Here is a 19,293-nt window from a genome sequence, read left to right as displayed (position 1 = left end):
TTACTATATTATACTTTATGAGGCAAAAAAAGGTCTTTAATACCGTTTTTACTACGTTGAGCTTGTCAGGTGCGTGATCCAGCAAAGTGTCAAACGCGTCCCTCTCTGTTATCAATAAGAAGGAATTCTAACGTTATGAATACTCAAAGGAAAAGACATTTTGAGAAATGTCAAAGATGCCAAAAGGATAAGATCAATCACTCATATACCCATTCTGTAGATATACCACTACTACAGCCAGAGGCTGTTAGCTTAGCTTAGCATAATGAACAGATAGAAACAGTTAGCCTGGATCTGTCCAAAGGTAACGCATCTATAAAGCTCACTAATTATCATGTTATGTCTTGTTTGTTCAGCTCATAAGAATTAAAAAGGTAAAAAATAAAAAGTTGCGTTTTACAGGGGGTGGTGCACTATTTCTGTTCTTCTCGGCTGAACAACAATTTATTCATTTTATTTTTACACTTCCATCTTTGTCTGAAGTAAATAACTGAGGTATAACACGCAAATTATTGAGCAGATTTATTACCTTTGGACCAAACTAAACTAACTGCATCCTGTGTTTGCAGTCTTTACATTACTGCTAACCGTCTCCTGGCTGCAGCGTAAAATTTAACAGATTTGGGAGTAGCATCAGTCGTCTCATCTAATTCTCAGCAAGAAAATGAACAGCATTTCCCTAAAGATTGAACTAGTCCTTTAAGAAAAATAAAAAAAGAAACAATAAAAGTAATTTCCAACATTTCCATTACACTGTAACATGATATACAGCTGAGACTCACCAAACCTTCCCATCATCATTCTGAAAAACAACACAAAAAGTTGTTTGAAAAACTACTGCAATATTAAAATAAACATTATTAGTACTTTACATTAGAACATTAATATAATATCAGAATCACTGTGGATAAAATTATGAAGGAAACTGTTTCAGCTCTCACTCTGTGGTGCTCGTCAGCTCTTTGGTCACAAGAGCAGTCTGCAGGATGCCCTCTCGTTTCTGCTCACACAAAATCAAAACGCTTCAAATTAACAACTGAGACAATAACTTGAATTGTGAATGCACATTATGAAAATGCCTGTGTGAGCTTGATTAGACACTTTACCTTGACTACCACCACTTGTACAGAAACATGTTCAGGCAGTCTGATGGGGGCCTGGAAGTGCATAGCGAGAGCCACCAGCAGGTAGACAATAGCCACCAGGTTCTTTGAATGGATGGCTGGAACAGTAAATCAAATGAGAGGACCAAGAGGTCTTTCACACTGCAAACAAACGCAACGATGTACCTTTCTAAACACAAGAGGTAACAGTTGGTGAAGCGTGAATAAAGTTCCTCAAAATTCTGTACGGGATCAAGTAAATGCAACATGTTTTTATGCAAATTATGCTCTAAAGGGGCATCCTGCCCTTCTGCAAGTGCAATCAAGTTTGCTTGTCATTTGTCACACCTAACTAACTATAAACAGGTATACATTCTTCTGAAACTGTTTCATTAAAGCTTACAAAGTATCGTGAAATAAGCACAACGACGAAAATCTATTGAAAGAGATGCATTATGAGAAATGTAGGCTCCGGTTTTCGATGCTTGACCCAGACTAAAAGTGAAGGTATACCCACTTCTGTTGCTTTAATTTTCACAATTCTTTTTTTGATCTGTCTCTTATAAGTTCATCCAGCTGTATGAGAGTGCAGCACTTAATCACTGGACTACCAGTCTAGGATGTAAAGTCACTGAAACTAACATAACACTCACAGTCCACACTCCATTCAATGGTCCAGCCGTGAGGCCTCAGCACCTCGTTGACGGCCTCCAAAACCATCTGAAGCTTCTGCTTTTGGCCGATTTCTGACTGGGTCACTTCGGCCACGTTCAGCTTCCTACCCGACAACTTTTCTGTGAACAACAGCACAGAAATCAGAGATATCAGCTCATATAAACAAGGAAAGACCCTGCATGCACAGAAGAGAATGAACAGGTGGTCCTCTCAAATGAAAGGAAGTCACATGTAGATGAAAAAGGGATGCTTTCAAAATGGGTCAACTAGCGAAAAAAAAGCCTCCATTTACATAAAAGACAGACGTCCCTGTGCTTTTGTGGCCATACAAAGTGCCTCAAACCAAAGAAGTGCATGACAAAATGTTTTTCATGTCCATCTCAGTGTGCTGGAAAACAAGGATGTGATGATCTTGATGTACAAATGTGGTGGCTGCAGACACAGAAAATGACTTGCAAACTAAGACTTCACTGCTCTGATGAGCAGCGGTAAGAAACAGGATTTAGAAAGCTTGTCTCACGGGTGTGACTCCAAATATAAAGAAAACATAAACAGCAACACTGATAAAAAAAACTGAAATCTAAAACAGACATTGAGGCCATAAAAGACTGAGGTTACGTGAGGTTCAGATGTGATAAAGGAGCGTGAAAACTGGAAAAGGCTTTAACAGAAATGAAGAAATCACACATCACTTAAGAAAACTTGTCCTGCTGTGTTCTGTGACACTTCTGCAACATATTTAACCAAGTATCATGTCTATTTTTTGCTTCTTACATACACATCTGTTACACATAACCACTAAAAACCTTTCCCATTTTATATTTAGCTAACAACTAGAACTACAAACAGTTTCAGCCCATAAAAGGAAAACTAATAGACATGAGGGGGAAGGGCCTGGCAGAGCAAAGACACCAAAGCTTTACTGAACACAGCAGCAACCTGGTGAATACACATTTATCGCAGTGGACATTTGAGAAGACAATAATGCGTCAATAAAAGAGCTTTGTTAAAGAGAGTTTGTAATATTACAGTTTTTGGTTTAAAAAAAAGTGCTTCAGTGAATAAAATGTCCTGAGTGAACTGTGTAGTCTTCATCAAAGTACGTTTAATACTAACTGGAGATAATACTGCGTACTTACAGGTCATTCATGTTCTGACTAATACACAGCTGGTACATACAGGTGAATAACAAAGTGCTGGATAACTGCTCACTGTCAGCAATAAATAAAGTGCAACGTTTGGTCACATAATAAATTAAATAAAACATATTTTTACAAGACACAGGCTGGAAATAAAACTGTAAGTTGACTCAATTCCTGATCAGATGACACAACCTGTTGCTTTTTATATGTAAATATGTTGTTTCATATTGTGAGTTTGGTGCAGGACAAAAGTCCAAATGTGACCAAATCTTTGCATTTCCAACACACTGCTGACAGAGTGCAGAAATTCACTGCAGATTTTCATACCAGTGCAAGGCCTATAGATAGATGATAGATAGATAGATACTTTATTGATCCCAAGGGAAATTCGAGGGAAAAAAAAAAATATCTAAAAACAGTATGCTCTGAATTAACACTACTTCACCTCTGATAATCTTTTCATAAAGAATTGCAGTGTAAGTGTTTTGGCACTAGTAGTAATATAGAAGCTTATAGAACTTATACAAAGAGGTTGTGAGAGTGTCTCACCAAATAACTTCTGGAGCACTTGTCCATCATAACAGTCCTCCTCCAAGTCTTTCACTATGATCCTGTCTTCCTCTAATTCGCTGTTGATCCAGTCAATCAGGACCTGGACACACATCGCCACACCATGAAACCTACAGTCAAACTTTCTCTCTCTTTGTGCTCTTTTCTGATATGTTCCCAGACTACCTTGAGAAGATCTTTGAATTTAGGATTTTCCCGCGATGTTGGATCCAGCATGATCCTCTCAGCGTTCTCCTCTGGTGAACATAATATGAGAGACATTAAGAGAGTCAGTGGAAATGTGAGTGGAAGTTCATGACATTTGAATGCAGACATATTTTTTGTCTTGCATAAACATCAAACCTACAGGCACAAACACACACACACACACACACACACACACACACACACACGTGTTCCTATGAAGAGTGATTCACATGGTAACTGATGACAAAGGTGTCTCCTCTCCACCCACTTTCATTTCCTGCTCCTCCACTGTCAAAGTCCCCATTTACTCAACAAGTGTCAACATATTCATATTGTGACCTCAGTAACCTCTGACAGAAGGCTGCAAAAAACTTTCAAGAAGCCTGAAAATATTGGAAATGCAAATGCAGTATCAGTAACACTACAAACTAGAAGGGGGGTTGAAGAGGGTTGCGCCCCCCCTTGACAGGTCACAGCATAAATCTGAGGGGTCGGGAGATGATTACCAGAGAAGATGAAATGTTTTTCTACAAAACTGGGCAGGAGTTTTTGGGACTTTGTGTGCAATATTAAATAATTCGACCTCATTGGGCCTCAAACAACGATTTCAATGGTACCACGTGAGAGGTTTGAAGGGGAAATGTCTGTTGGGTCGAACTGCTAACAACTCATACACATCTGAAATGTCACATGCCAAAAGGTTGGATTTTATGAGCTAGTGACTAAAGCTGTCAAATAAATGCAGCAGAGTGAAAATGACAATATTTCCCACTGAAATGTAGTGGTAGAAGTATGAAGCAGCAGAAAATGGAAAAACTCAAGTAAAGTATTCTAGAAGGTCTCAAAAATTGTACTTCAGTAGCATATTTGAGCAAATGCACTTTGTTATATTCCACCACAGTGCAGTTGCAGTTCTTTGGATGTCCATAAGTGTGTTTATTTGTGTAGATACCCATCAGTGTGTCCTCTGGATGGATGTCTGTCCCCGTGGGAAGCATGGGAGCGTTGATGGCATTTTTCCCCTCCTCATGGAGATCGCTCACTGGTGAGACAACACAAACACAAACACACACAAACATCAAAAACAGGCTCAACAAATTCAATAAAACAAATCAATAAAAAGCAGACTTTATTGAAAGTCTCCCTCATAAGTAATTGAAAGGATTAACCGAAACAAAATTTGTTTAGGAAGTGAATGAAAAGAACATGAACATCTACTGCTACTACTAACAAGGCTGTGGGGCAGAAATCAAAGGACACAATGAGGAGAAAGCTTGTCAGTGTCACTGGTAACAGTTTTAGTGCAACATCACCGCGAGTTTAGTGTCAGCATCAGTCAGAGCCAAACAAGTTGGAATTTATGAAGGTTTTCACAGGGTCATAAGATAAAAGTACCCAGACTCTTTATGAAGCTGTTTTTTCAGGGGTTGGACTCTGCCCCTCACTTCCAGTGAAGAGAAATCTTAATGCTTCAGCACACCAAGACATTTTGGGCAATTCTATGCTTCCAACTTTGTGGCAACAGTTTGTTGAAGGCCCTTTTCTATTCCAGCATGACTGTGCCCCAGTGCACAAAGCAAAGCTCCATAAAGACATGGTTGGATGAGTTTGGGGTAGAAGAACTTGACTGGCCCACACAGAGTCCAGACCTCAATCACATCCATCACCTTTGGGATGAACTGAAACGAAGATTGTGAACCAGGCCTTTTGGTCCTCCATCAGTGTCTGACCTCACAAATGCTCGACTGCATGAACGGGCAAAAATTCCCACAGAAACACTCCAACATGTTGTGAAAAGCCTTTCCAGGAGAATGGAAGTTATTATAGCCGCAAAGCTGTCTGTGTATTTAGAATACAGTGTCATTAAAGTCTCTGTTGGTGTAATGGTCAGATGTCCCAATACTTTTGTCTATATATAGTATATCGCACCCACTTTCGCTTCATAACGAAGCATATTGTCCTAAAACAAAGCTCTACACTGGTGGAAGCTGTTGTTCAGCTGTGAATTGCAGAAACTTCAGAAACAGCTTGTAAGAAACGTTTGTCTGGGAATTTTGATCTGCCACACGTCTGTCACTTCCCACCATGTGAGACTCTTTCCTTTTCACTAGAAGCTGCCTTACGGGGCAGCAGCGTCCCTCAATGTCCCATTCAAAAGCAATTTAAAACCGAGTATCTCAGGATTTAAGAGTGTTTAATTCCGTTATTTTTCCAGCGTAACCACACAACATACTCAAAATATGATTAAAATGAGAATTTAGTCTTAAACAGTGAACATGAGAGATCACTAAAGGTGACAAAAGGCAACAAACATGAAGACACAACTCGAGTCAGGCTAAAATCCATTTCTACTTCGATGCTTTCACTGCTGACTGAAGAGACACCCTGGGGATTTAAAGGCTTTCTTCCTCTAATGGACACTTTGCTTTTATCTTTCTGCATTTCAAATTGTCAGATCTGCAGCAGACTCGACTATAATCAGTGCTCTCAAATCTAACAATTCATTGACTTTGCTATTTGTAAAAACCTACACGGAGAACCAAAGTGAAGAAAGAAACAGAACAAACAGCTGTGTCATGAGCTCCTTTTCAAATTAAAAGCATGCGAAATCAATTCTTACAATCGCAAATATATTGAAAAACAGCCTCTAACAGTATGTTTGTGGTACAATCTGGACAAAATCTTAACTTCAAAGTGTACAAAGAGAGGATGTGCAAAATTAGCCCATGGAGGAGGAGGTCTCCACGGGTTTCCTATCTGATCCAGCCGCCTCATAAGACCCGAGTCCTGAATCTCACAACAGATCAGCAGCTTTGCTTTGTAATTACAGAGCGAGCTTGCTGCATTTCATCATAATTGCGCTGCTTCCTCCCTCCATGTCCATGCGACTGCATTACTGCTGCTCTTGCGCTGAGCTAGGCAGAGCTTTGGCACTTCACCCAGAACAAGGTGGATGAAAAGAGTCAAATTATACAATCTAATTAATTTTCGAAGGCAAATTTATGGAGAATGATACGTGGAAATAAAAATACTTCCATTCGGCTTTCCAGAAATATAACATCAACCTCCACAAAAACACACACAGCCGATCCAGTAATGTTAAGTGCACATTTGACAGTGACTTATAGTACTTAAATCTTGCTGGATATTAGCCTACAGTGCACTAAAGCAACATGTCCTGCTTCCCCATTTTCCACTTGAAAGTTCCTCAAACATTAAAACCATGTTACCTTGTTTCTTCCTCTTGGTCCCACACAGCAGTGCCGCCATGTCCCCCCCCTGATGGCAGCGAAGAGCGAAGGTAGAAAATGCAGTATGTAGAGCGTATGTATGTGAAGATATATGTGTGTGAGTGTGTGTGTGAATCGCAGTCTGTAGGACTGAACAGTGGCAGGGGCGTCATCACGTGTTTATTTCTGTCACAACCCTCCACCCCACCTCTGCGGTCCTGTTACAGGAGACTCTGACGGGTGTGTGTGTGTGTGTGTGTGTGTTTGCATGGACAGGAAGGAGACACCACACTGGACGTGAACACGCCAGAGCAAATCTGCCACACTATCACCCTCTGGCCCGTCAAACCGTGGACACGGGACAGGCTTCACCGACGTGTGGCAGGTATTGTGTCGACCGAATATCCTTTCACGTTATGTCCATATCAACGCATGAGGATTTTTATTTTTCTCACTCCAGCAATGTCAAGTTCATGTTTTTGTCCTTACAGCTGTTAAAACCAGCTGTGAACTAGTAATTCCACAGCAACACAAGAGAACAGGCTTGTTTCAGTGAATAAGTCAACAGGCATGTGAATGGAGACCTTAATATGTTTTGCTGGGGCAGATAATCAATCAGCCAGGCAGCAGCTGTATTCCTGTTAACAGAATTACACTGACTGAATGCAACCTGAAAGCCTGCAGTCGGGTGCATTTATCTTATGCTGTCTTCATGGCGCAAATTCATGTAAAAAGCTCCCAAGTGGCATCAGACCATCATGGGAAAGGATGAAATGATAAGTCAAGATTACAGGAGCAACATATGGTCACACTTCTTTAGCTTTAACGCTCTGAGTATAATCAGTTGACATCGTAAACAAAGCAGATTGAAATCGACCTCGACTGGTTTGGTTCCGCTGCTCCCGAGGGGGGAGGAGGAGGAGGAGGAGGAGGAGGAGGAGGAGGAGGAGGAGGAGGAGGAGGAGGAGGAGGTTTGCTGTGGCACAGAAGATATAAATAATGCAGAAGTATGTAGGAAACAGACTGGATCTTATATATAGCTTTGGTTATTTACACCAACACAGGCAGCAGTGAGTAACAGCAGCCAGGAAACAACAGTGTGACTGAGTGTGCACCACAGGGGGCCTTCAACTTCTTACACCTAATATTTACTTCTGATTCTTTAATGCGATGTGCTTTACCCGCTTAATATTGGAATTGTACGTCTGTTGCTTCTCCCTTTCCTGTACGACTACTGCATGACAACCTGTTGCTCACATTTTCAGTAAGGTTCTGTTATATTTTATTAAACCACGTTTTTAAGAATTTTGACTGAGATGTACAGCGGGAGCGGGATGATTTGTGGATGGAAAATAAACATTTCAGGGCTCTCTGGTGACTTTAAAAGAGTGAATGTTGGAAAATTACAGTGTATTAAATACATTCTCTGTAAATTTCTTGTTACAACATCAGCCTCTAATATAAATAAAACTGACTAAACTTCACTTGACAGTTCATATACTCGCATATTTACTTGAAGTACTTTTTGCGGTACTCTGCTGTATTTGAAATGGCAATGACTCGCCTGGATAATGACTACCAATCACTGTTAGGTCAATAATAAATTATCAGAAATTTGGGTGTTTTTAGATTGCTGTGCAAAAGCAGTGACAATAAAGTAAGTGTTGGACAAAGTGTTTAAAATAAAATCAAAATAGCCGCAATACATTAATAAAACATGTGACTTACTATTATCAGCTTCCATCCTAAATTGTGCAGTTTTACTTGGTATTGTCAGAGAGTAAATACTTAACGATAATACAGTGAGGATGCCACCCGACCCTCGTCCTCTCAGTCCTTAAAAAGCGCGGACGTGGGATTTGCCCTCACTAAACTATCCCCATCAGAGCACAGCCTGCTGCTGACAGAGGGAGCTGTGCCTTGTCAGAGAAAAGCAGACTTCCTTTCAGTTTATCAGGACACACACAAACAGTCATGAGCGTACAGCAGTGAGTGTGAAAAGTCTGCAAATGCAAATGCAAATGCAAAAAAACCCCAAAAGTTCAATCCGATATCACAAGGTTTAAGAGCTTAACGCTGTGCTAAGACGTGTATGTGCTGTTGCCAAGGAGCGTCAACATAATTAGGAAACCATAAGCTCCTTTCGTTAAGGAACAATCCAGCAAACACTATTAATGATTATTCAGCAGCTGTGAAGCAACTTTTTCCAGTGGCGCCTCATGTCATTTTGGGTGTTCCCTTCACAAAGTACCACACCCAAATGCAACAGAAACCACAGCAGCAGCAGCAGCAGCAGCAGCAGCAGCGTGTGAAGCCACAAGCTGGGCTCCATCAGTAAAAAATAAACCTGTCTCACTTTTCTCCTGTAAATGCTGATTTACAATCTTAACATCATCAACATCTTCTACTTCTGCTAAAACAATCTAAATCAGCATTAATGAGCTTTAATCCTCTTTGACCACACAGGGGCAGTGCACTCAAAGCCTCTCCTCCTCGTGTGCAGTGAAGAAAATAGTTCCCACATGAAACTGCTCGCAACAAAGTCTGTGAATCAACTCGAGTATGTGCGTCATGAGTTCTAGAAAGAGACATTACGCTACACTGAAGTTTAGGATGAAGATTTCTATGACTTAATGCTGGGTTTAGGGTTGCAGCTAATGATTATTTTCAATTTACTGACTAATCTGTTGATTATTTTCTCACCTCGCTGCTGGTTTTGTCCAACCAACTGGACAAAGCCTAAATATATTTAACAAATAGTGTCAAATCAAAGCAGAAAACAGTCATATTTGGAATTTTTGCTTGAAAACTGTCTAAAAAAAATGCATTTGTGGACCACACAGTTAGCCTAATTAGTTCAGTTGTAGCAAGTGTTGTTTGGTCGACTGGTTTCATATACTTATACTTATAATTTCCAGGGGTAATGAGAAGTTTTGATAAAATATTATTTCTGCACCAAGTTAAATTATTCAACACCAAATCTACGCCACTTTAAGCACGAGCTGAAGCAGGAAGAGAATTACTTTCACATCTCACTTACCATCTGATTAACTCACTGGGCTGAACCCTAAGATTATCTGTTTAATCCCCGTTAGTAGCTTTAAAGTTAGAAAATTCACCTTAGTCCACTCTGCGCTGTTGTTAACACGGCTGGTGCAAAGATTCAGGTTACAAACTTTTAAATCTCTAAGTTTTCTCATGCAAATATGATAACTTTACAGTGGCATGAAACACAGCAAAGCAACAAATCCACACATTTGAGTGGCAGGAGGGGGAGCATTTTTGCTTAATAAATTGATTCTTAATTAACTACAATTTCATTTCCCCTCAAAAAATTGACCAACATATTTAATTTTAACAATGTTTGGGCTGGATGTTGAATGATGTTTTCCAGACAGCCTTAAGAGGCTAAACTAATAATTATAACAGTTTGATGAACAGGTTCCAAAAAACCCTGAGATGTATGGAATTTAATGAAGTTCCTGAACAATTAATACGTCTCCGTCCTCCTGCTGGTGGACCTCCTTCAATGGGGATTACAAACACATGGCTGTGACCACACACACACACACACACACACACACACTAAGGTGTTAAACCTTGCAGCTGTCTGTTTTACCACACCGTGACTGGACTGTGGGACGGCAGAAAATAGTTTGGCCAACGACTGGGAAAACTGGGACAAAAACTTTGACACTGTTTTGATATCCAAAGTGCAGTAAGCACAGACATCCTCTTACACCTTTATCTTCATATCCTTGCATTCCTTGTCACCGGTCACTGACTGTACGGTCTATTTATGAACATTACCTCATGTTAAATGGCTGCAGAGTTCCCTGAGAGGCTTTGTCTCCCCTCTCATTCCTCTGAGAGAAAACCAGAGCTCAAAATATGTTAATGACTGAACCTGTAATTAACTAATGAGAGGAAACAGGCTGTTGCAAGTCCATCATTAATCCAGACTAGAATATCGGACCACTGAAGGTGAAGCATGTCTGCTGAGGTGCTGTTCACATGTACAGCTCATGACTAAACAGACAGTGATGTCCCGGAGGAGAATATTTTTAATAGCGCATCATGTGATTGCAGCACCATGGACAGAAACAAGGGAACAAACAGACGGCTTTCATCATGTTGGAAAATCGAGGATAAAACTAAAAACACTTACCCTCTTTACTCTTCTTCTTCCGCACCAGGGTCCCTCCTAATTTCCCGAGGAAAGACTCGTCCTTTTTCATTTTCGCGGACTGTGTGGTCCCAGACATGTTTCAGTGTGCGTGATGCGTTTGCGTCTGCGTGTGTGTTGTCTCGCCTCTGAAGTCCGTTAACAATGTCACTTCTCCCTGTGATGCATTCAGGCACCGGCGTACGATCCAATCACAGCGAAAACACAGCGACCTCGCACATTCACGGGCAGACGACAGACTGGTAGAAGGAGCGCTGGTTGGGGGGCGAAAAATACAGACCAATGACTCACACGTGAGTTAAAGCTTCATCTGCTCCAGTGGTTACTGACGGCTCACCCCACAGCGCCCCCAACGGCAGGATGAGGAACAGCATTTATAAGGTCAGGACAATGAAAGTCCTCCTCTCAATTTAAACACAATTGATTTATTGTAAAATAGGACAAACAACTAAATAAATAAATACACATCTGTGGGTGAGAAACTAAACTCAAAGGTTTGAGCTTGTTGCAGTTGAAAATCCTCCAAAGGATTTTGAGTGAAAGTGTGAGTTTGGATTAAAAGTAGCAATACCACACTATAAAAATACTTTAATGCAAGTAATAATCCTGCATTCAAAATTTATTTAAGTCAAAGTACAGAAATATTTTCAAAAAACAGACCTGAAGTACTGAAAAATGTTATACAGTCAGGGTATTCTTCTTCTGTAGTTTCTGTATTAATGATGCGTTTGCATGCTAAAAGTACTTTTGCAAGCACACTGACAAGAGTTTAGATGTCACTTTGTGACGAGGTCAACACAAAAGTTACTAGTTTGTGATCATGTATAAACATAAGAACACACATTATGACAAATAAACATGTAAGAGAGACTATATTCAATTTTCAACTTGCTAAATAGTTGACACTGAGAGTAATGATGATCAAAATTAATTTGAAAATATTAACATCTAATAGCAATAAGAAAATAACTCTAATCTATGTTTCTCATCATAATTCATAACACCTGTAAGGTTTGTATTTGTCCAGGAGTCACAGACATTATTGATGAAGTTGTTGTCAATTGCTACACATCAAAAAGCCTGTAAATCATTTTGAAAATCAGCCATAAGGATAGTAAGTTTTTTTTTGGTTTTTTTAAAAAAACATTGTTTATTTAAGGACACCATGTATTTCATAAAAGTTCAATTTGGACCGTAAAACCTGACAAAAATGACAAAATGCTATCCAGACATTTGATTGATATAGTTTCAAAATGTTTTCTTCACAAAAAAAGGGCAGGACCGGCTTCAGTACTTCTCACTTCCTTCAGTTCCTGGTGCTGGTTTTGGGAGACAAAAATTCTAATTTATATAATACAGGTAGATTCAAATTATGCGGATGTCAGATTATGTGTAATGTTGTTACGCGATGCTGCTGTCGTGAATTCACCTGTCGTCTGCAGCAGCTTCCAGTCTGCCTGCAGTCTGTGCCTTAGCCTCTCCAGCGCCTCCACATCCTCTGCAAGAGGAGCATGAAGCTGTCCCAGAGGGGGGGCAGCGTCCCCAAGGAGAGAGGAGACTGTGGGGTCAACACAGGCCTTCTCATCTTCCTGAAATGACAAAATCACTGACCCTTCAGTCTGAAAATGAGGGCTAAGACTTGTGTTTCCACATTATCAAGGAACGAGACTGGAATGAGTGTTTAGTGTCCTTTCATTAAACTTGCCGCAGCCTTCTTACCTGCATGAGAACCAGAGTGTGTCCCTGTGCCAGGCCCTGCAGCAGACCTGTTAGGTGTTGCCACACGGCGTCACAAACCCCACTATCTGGCATTCGAACCAGCAGAACCAGACCGGGATCATACTGGTATCCCAGAGGCAGGAGAAGGCCCAACAAGGCCTGCATGAACCCTGACACGTCACTGCAGCCCTGTGGGAGGAGACAGACACACAGACATGCACGTACGCACACACACCAACAACGACAACAACAACAATTACATATTACTTATTTATCATTATTATTATTACATTATCTTGATAAGAAAACCAAGAAATACAATAAAGCTGTAGAACTGAATACAAACACACAGAAAATATTACTGACAAATCCTCTGAATTGTGATTTCCTGCAACACACAGTACCTTCTTCAGACACACAGAAATGTAATATTTGGATTTCTGTTCGTCTGGTTCCTTGTTGCTGAACTGCACCATGAGTGTTTTCCTAAAGATGGAAATATTTCTGTCATTACGTTGGTCACACTGCTGCAGACAAACAAGGAAGAAGTTTTACCACAAAGTCTGACTGCGGGAGCAGAAACGATAATCACCCATCCTCTGTGCCGGGACTTGGGACCACCATATCGCCAACACACACGACCAAAACCCTGCACGATGAGAAAGAGGTCTGAGATCCGACTACGCTCTTGATAATGAAATGGCTTTAAATAAACAAGGAAACTCTTTATTCACACTTTCCTTGCATCATTGTGTGTTATTATTTATCTGTAACTTCTTTTTGTTAACATGTCTCTTCAATTCTGAGACATCAAAAATGTTGCAGTCAGGTGCTCAAACTGTGTCTGCAATGGAAATTCCTTCATTTGGCTGCCGCATAAAAAACAAACAAACCAAACATAAAAGCATTTCTAAAGAGAATAGGTCTACGTTTTGGGATGTAGGCTTTTGTTTTTTTGCTGAGAGTTTGATGAAAAGACTGATAACGCTCTCATATTAAATATGACAGCTAGTTAGCTTAGCTAAACATAAACACAACCAGACTGTTTCTGTCCGGAGGTAACAAAAGTTGCTTGCCAGCACCTCTAAAGCTCACTAATTAAGACATATCACATGTTTGGACAGATTCAGGATGGCTTTTATTACCAGTTTCCAGTCTTTATACTAAGCCAAGCTAGCAAGCTGGCTGTAGTTCACATTTAGCATATCGATATGAGAGTAACCAAGTATCTCCCAAAATGGAAAACCTTTGCTTTAAGGGTGGATATTTCCATGTAAGGACATATTTTCCTTTCACTTCTCTACCTCAGTAATATCAAAAACATACAGTCATTCTGCATATGGATTAGATCCACATTGCTTTACCGTTTGCTGAGAGCAGCTGCAGCATGCTGAACAACACACATCATCGCCATGGAGATGTCACGAACCAGTGCCAAGCCACTGCAAATCTGAGAGACAGTAATTAAATATAATGACATCAGCTTGCAGCTCATATTGGCAGGTAACTACAGCAATAAGTGAATTCACAACAGCCATCAGCGTAGCACTCGAAAAGACAAGAAATATCACCTCGTTCTTCTCCATTTTCTCTACAAGGGCAACAAGACGGGACAGGGTTGCGAGAGCATCGCTGTCATCTGCATCTTTGAGGAAGTTCTCCCTTTCGTGGAAAAAAAAATTACACTGATATATATTTTTGTGGAATGTAGACGACAAAATCATGATTATTTGAATTCAGCAAACTCTGAAGCCCTTATGATAAGCTCTTCCCGTGCCAGTAATGAGAAACACAGTCAGCAAACAGCCCCATACCTGAGTTTGCTCACTGTGACCGAGTCGAGATCCTCCGATGAGCTGAAGAGTTTACATCCGTCCGGGCATTTGACACCATTAGGGAGGACTGAAGCGGTGCGAATAGGAGGGGCGACACGTTTTGGAGGCTCTGGCCACACCTTTTCCTCCACACTTTTCTCCTCTTCCTCCTTCTCTGATGCTTCTGCCAATTTAATGCGCTTTGTGCTGATATCAGAAGTCGGTAGATCAGCTGGAGAAAGGAGTAATGAAATACTATGAGGCAATGAATATTAAAGTAGGGGGATTCTAAAGCTACGAAAAAATAAACTGAAGAAATCATGAAGTACTGTTGGCCTTCTTTCAATTAAAGGGAAACTGTATATGTGAAAGAAGTTGTACAAAGCCTCTTGCGGTTTCAGGGAGAGTCGCGTGAAATTTAAAAATACTGCCTCAAGTGATGTCATTTGAGGTAATGTCAAATTTTAAGGGTGTTGGGTTCGAAGGAAGAGAGTTTAAAGGACCTCTGTGGCCTGCTACTTGCTTGAGATTTAAGTCCACATTAGCTGCTACTAGCATTACACACCTGGCTGAACTGTTGATGATCGAGCTGCATTGTCGGTAAAGTAGGCATCAGGTTTTGACAAGAAAGAGGAAAAGTCCAACCACGGCAAAGGAGTGCAATGTTAAATGTATTCTGTTTTCAGGAACAGCTGAAAAACAACTGCGTAAACGTTATACCTGCATGTCTGAGGCAGGACCAGTACTGCCTGTGAGCTGATCGGACACAGTGAAGGGACTCAAGTGCACTGAAAAGAGAAAAACAAATTCACTGTAGTTATAAAAACACATACACACAGAAGATAAAGGACGTCACGGGGGGACGGACCTTTCACAGGGACCATCAAGGTTGTCAGGTCGAGGTGCAGGATCTCCAAGCAAAGTTTGAACTGTCTCACACACCGACTGGGGGAGCGAAGTCAGGTTGTATCCTCCCTGGAAAACATTGGCACAATAAAGCCTTTTACAACCCAGTGTTCCTCCAACAAGGTGGCATCAATATGTAGGATTTTCCACTGATGGCTAGTAGGATGGAAAGTAACAGATGGAATGGATGGGACACTTTGTGCTTTAATGCACTGTTGTCAGTGGGTCGAGTGCACAGCAGAGACAACAACCGAACTGATGGGCTCAAGTGCTGATTTGAAAAAGTCAGTGTAAGATAGTTAGTTTGTGCTCATGTTAAGTATAAGGTGTAAGGCCTGACCTCCAGCACAGCACAAAGTTTCCCTCCTGCGAGGTTCGTCAGGAGGTGAGTGAGGTGGGCAAAGACGTCTGGACTGGCACACATTTCACCCTGAAAAAGAATTAATTAAAAAGATAATTTAGTCCAACACAACACCACCTTTAACTATGACCTTATTATAAATGAATTTCAACAATGTCACCAAAAACTGAACATTTCAAACGTTGTTCAAAGGTAGAACTTATAGCAGCTCATACAGTAAATATGGCACACAGACAAACAAAAAAGGACTTGTCCAAAAATCTACAACAATACTGCAACTGCATTTCAAGCTTTATTTTTATTTATTCAGTACCTCCGGGTCACCGATGGCTGAGTCAAAGCCTGCACACACAAGGACCAAGTCTGGGCAAAACTGCGACGAAGAATCACAGATAAATAAACTGCAACATGTTATTATTATTATTATTATTATTACTACCTGCTAGCAAAATGGATTTTCCAAAATGTCTTACCTCGTATGCAACTGGCAGAAGGACGTGACAGAAGACTGAAAGATAGTCACTGTTCCTCATTCCCACCTGAAATATTAGAATGGGATTTCATGAATAAACACACAAACTGCAAAGCAAACTTGAGAGTCAGCTGATCACAAAGTACCAAATTTGATGTTGGATAATGGATTTAAATGCATCATGAGAACAAAAAAACACACAGGAACATATTATTCTGGGATTTATCCTCAAGTATGCAGTATTTTTGTGGTTCCTTACTTCATTCCATGGTACATTTATATTGAATCCCAGCCCTTTCTCTTTGCCGACACAGTTGTAGTCGGATTCTCTTAGATGAGGCCAGAATTTCTGATGCTCATAGCGGTGCCATGAGAAATAGAGCACGCTGTGTGGAAAAAATACACAGAATTTAATATGACAGAAGGCAACTTTCGCATCAAAACAATTCAGAATCCTTCCCTTGGGAAAGACTCACCTTGGATCATCTTCAAAACAGTACTGTACCCCTTGACCATGATGTATATCCCAGTCAACTATTAACACCCTGAAAATGCAAAATTGCGCACATTTTTTAGCATCTTTTAAAGAATTAGTCTTTCTCATAGAATAAGACTAAAACAGATTAAGTCATGTTACCTTTTAATCCCATATTTCTGCTTTGCATATCGCGCTGCTATGGCCACATTATTGAACACACAGAATCCACTGGCAGCACTACGCATACTGTGGTGTCCTGGAGGTCTGTCCATAATGGCAGAAAGGAAATACAGATGTCATAATTTTAGTAATTCATTAATCATTTCGTTTATACAGGCAGCAAAGGGATGTCTTACAGTTTAGAAACAAAATGCTTAGTATTCAGTTCATAATGACATAAAAAATAGGTAAACAAAAACAAATATTTTATTTTGTAAATGCTATTTTAGAAACACAAACCAAAATTTACCTCTGAAACTTAATCAATATCAAAATTCTCTAGTAGTTGGGACCAGCATATAATTTTACAACACATCAATCAATCAGTCGAGCAATCCCAGAAAAAAAAAAAAGAAAAGTTTGATCGATTGATCTTGATGTTCCCTGTTGGAAGCTCTCTTGTCAATTACTTAATCTGAATTACTTGTCCTGGGCTTTCTCGGTTTCAATTGTATTTGATAAATCTTGAGATTTTATTAATTGTTGAAGGGGTAACTCTCTCAGATGTTTGTGAACAGGATTACTGTGTCTAAGTGGTGAACAGCCTCACCTGACCAGAGCCATGCCATTCCTCACCTTCCTTGTCATAACAAAGTCCACTAGTTGCAGTGTTGCTCCTATAGCCAGTTTGGCACAGTGAAAGATGTTCTAGGATAGTAGATGAGAAAGATGAATGGAGCTGAACTCACTCGATTTCACCACAACAAGCCGAGAACAATCCCTCTAACCAAAACTTAATGAACAAATGCAAGATACGGAAAAAAGACACCAGCTGCAACTCAGTTAATAAGAACATTAAGTTTAGGACGAACTGGGTGGAAGTAGACGTCTCCATATTGCAAGGTGAACTCCTTCAGGTCCTCCAGAGTCATGTAGGGGGTCTTCTTCACTGCCTCCAAGTATTCTTCACTGTTGGGAGCACATAGAAGTATATATGTGGAAGTAAAAAAAAAAAAACAAAACAAAACATCAGAACTCACCTGTGAACCAGCAGAATGTCTGTATCTGTTGCCTCACGAACAGGTAAGGAGACACAGCGATCTGCCAGACCGCTTTGGATCAGAGCTTCATGACTCACTGTCAGACGCTCGGGTACCTCGATCTTACAGGCAGGACTGTAAAAGATTTTCAAATAATGTTCCACTCAGTTTAATTATGTGTTAATTAGGATGTGCTCTGGCCAGTATCTCAATTCAGTACAACCAAAGTTGTGTTTGACCATTTGAGATGAAGCTCACGTTTTTCAAAAATGTTTATCAGCTCAGTTATTTTATTTTTGCTCTTTTTGTGTACTAACAACCTAAAGAAAAGGGGACCAAACTGAAAATAAAGTCAAGAATCAGTGGATCTTCCCCTAAATTAAAAATCTCAAAACTAGTAAACAAACAAACAAACAGAAAGATTAACAAAGTGAAACAAGAGCTGGTCAAAGAAGTGTTCAAACAGAGCAAAGTAACAACAAAACTGTATGATAAAGGCACTGCTGAGAAAATTAACACTTCAAGGGTGAATGTGACTAAGTTGGTGCGGGAAAATCAACTCAGGGAACAACTTGGGAGTTCACCGGTAATCGACCCGGCTAGCTACGACGAACCGCAAACTCAGTTCCTTCCGCTACAACAACATACCGGTATTAACTGCCAGGGAACACGTTAAATAATTCAGGAATATGAATCACCCACTTAAAGGAAATACTTACTCATTTAAAACCAAAACGGTTGAGTATGTAACCTTTTATACCCCGAGGTTCAGACGCGCAAATAAGCTTGTAGTGGTTAAGTTACGTGAGGTTACAGTAACTTCAATGTAACGTTACATGTCCATCAATGAGCACAGAAGAATAGAAACAAGTGATATGTAAATTAACTAGAATTCGCCAGCCTTTACACAAAGTCGTGCTATGACGTTACCGATATCCCAGTCACCGATACTCGGTCATATTTACTTGATTAGCTAGTTTTATGCACCAAAAATCTATCTGTAGTTAAATGTGTAGGCCTACTCACTCAACCCAGAGCAGTTTGTATTTGGTCATCTCCTCATCATAAATTAATGCAGTTCCCATCTTAGTTATTTCTCGGTGCAGCCGCGTTGATTGAAACCCAAATGGTGGCGTTTCAGCTTCTTCCGGAAGTAGACTGTTTCTAGTATAAACTGCACGAAGTTAAGTTAAACTTGCTAAGAGAGAATAAGTGGGTAAACCGCTGTGAACACGCAGCAGTGTCTGCACGG

At 40.3% G+C, this 19,293-nt stretch overlaps 2 protein-coding genes and 1 long non-coding RNA gene across 7 annotated transcripts in view; 1 reads left to right on the top strand and 2 right to left on the bottom strand.

Annotated features, from left to right (window-relative positions):
• The window catches only part of parvb (parvin, beta), a 13,736-nt gene extending 2,468 nt beyond the window's left edge, over positions 1-11,268 (bottom strand). The window contains exons 1-9 of one of the 3 annotated variants that reach the window (XM_046393385.1): positions 11,075-11,268; positions 4,629-4,718; positions 3,656-3,726; positions 3,470-3,572; positions 1,757-1,897; positions 1,107-1,222; positions 942-1,000; positions 783-802; positions 44-105 (exon numbers count right to left, since the gene is read on the bottom strand). In XM_046393385.1, coding sequence (XP_046249341.1) covers positions 44-105; positions 783-802; positions 942-1,000; positions 1,107-1,222; positions 1,757-1,897; positions 3,470-3,572; positions 3,656-3,726; positions 4,629-4,718; positions 11,075-11,171 — 759 coding nt within the window. In that variant the 5' untranslated portion in view covers positions 11,172-11,268. Of the gene's footprint in view, positions 1-43; positions 106-782; positions 803-941; positions 1,001-1,106; positions 1,223-1,756; positions 1,898-3,469; positions 3,573-3,655; positions 3,727-4,628; positions 4,719-6,906; positions 7,816-8,634; positions 8,758-11,074 lie in introns of those variants that run through there. The other 2 variants (XM_046393387.1, XM_046393386.1) reach the window with 2 other exon arrangements.
• LOC124061513 overlaps positions 1-13,021 on the top strand; it is a 17,430-nt gene extending 4,409 nt beyond the window's left edge. The window contains exons 3-8 of one of the 3 annotated variants that reach the window (XR_006843766.1): positions 3,651-3,770; positions 4,625-4,721; positions 6,935-6,977; positions 7,183-7,291; positions 11,265-11,473; positions 12,845-13,021. This is a non-coding gene — a long non-coding RNA (uncharacterized LOC124061513). Of the gene's footprint in view, positions 1-3,650; positions 3,771-4,624; positions 4,722-5,228; positions 6,978-7,182; positions 7,292-11,264; positions 11,474-12,844 lie in introns of all 3 variants that reach the window. The other 2 variants (XR_006843767.1, XR_006843765.1) reach the window with 2 other exon arrangements.
• hdac10 (histone deacetylase 10) lies at positions 12,222-19,293 on the bottom strand. Its single transcript, XM_046393383.1, has 20 exons — positions 19,068-19,293; positions 18,042-18,176; positions 17,874-17,970; positions 17,612-17,709; positions 17,002-17,106; positions 16,841-16,909; positions 16,624-16,750; positions 16,366-16,431; positions 16,206-16,265; positions 15,872-15,961; positions 15,494-15,600; positions 15,346-15,413; positions 14,626-14,857; positions 14,383-14,473; positions 14,176-14,261; positions 13,404-13,460; positions 13,216-13,297; positions 12,812-13,000; positions 12,522-12,681; positions 12,222-12,411 (listed from the first exon to the last, which is right to left on the bottom strand). Exons 1-20 carry the CDS (start codon positions 19,124-19,126, stop codon positions 12,380-12,382), a joined length of 2,010 nt encoding a protein of 669 aa, XP_046249339.1. The 5' UTR covers positions 19,127-19,293; the 3' UTR covers positions 12,222-12,379.

Source organism: Scatophagus argus, chromosome 7 (assembly GCF_020382885.2).
Source record: "Scatophagus argus isolate fScaArg1 chromosome 7, fScaArg1.pri, whole genome shotgun sequence".
NCBI classification, from domain to species: domain Eukaryota; kingdom Metazoa; phylum Chordata; class Actinopteri; family Scatophagidae; genus Scatophagus; species Scatophagus argus.
The sequence above is the reverse complement of the archived record's forward strand: the minus strand, read 5'-3'. Positions and strand labels throughout refer to the sequence as shown.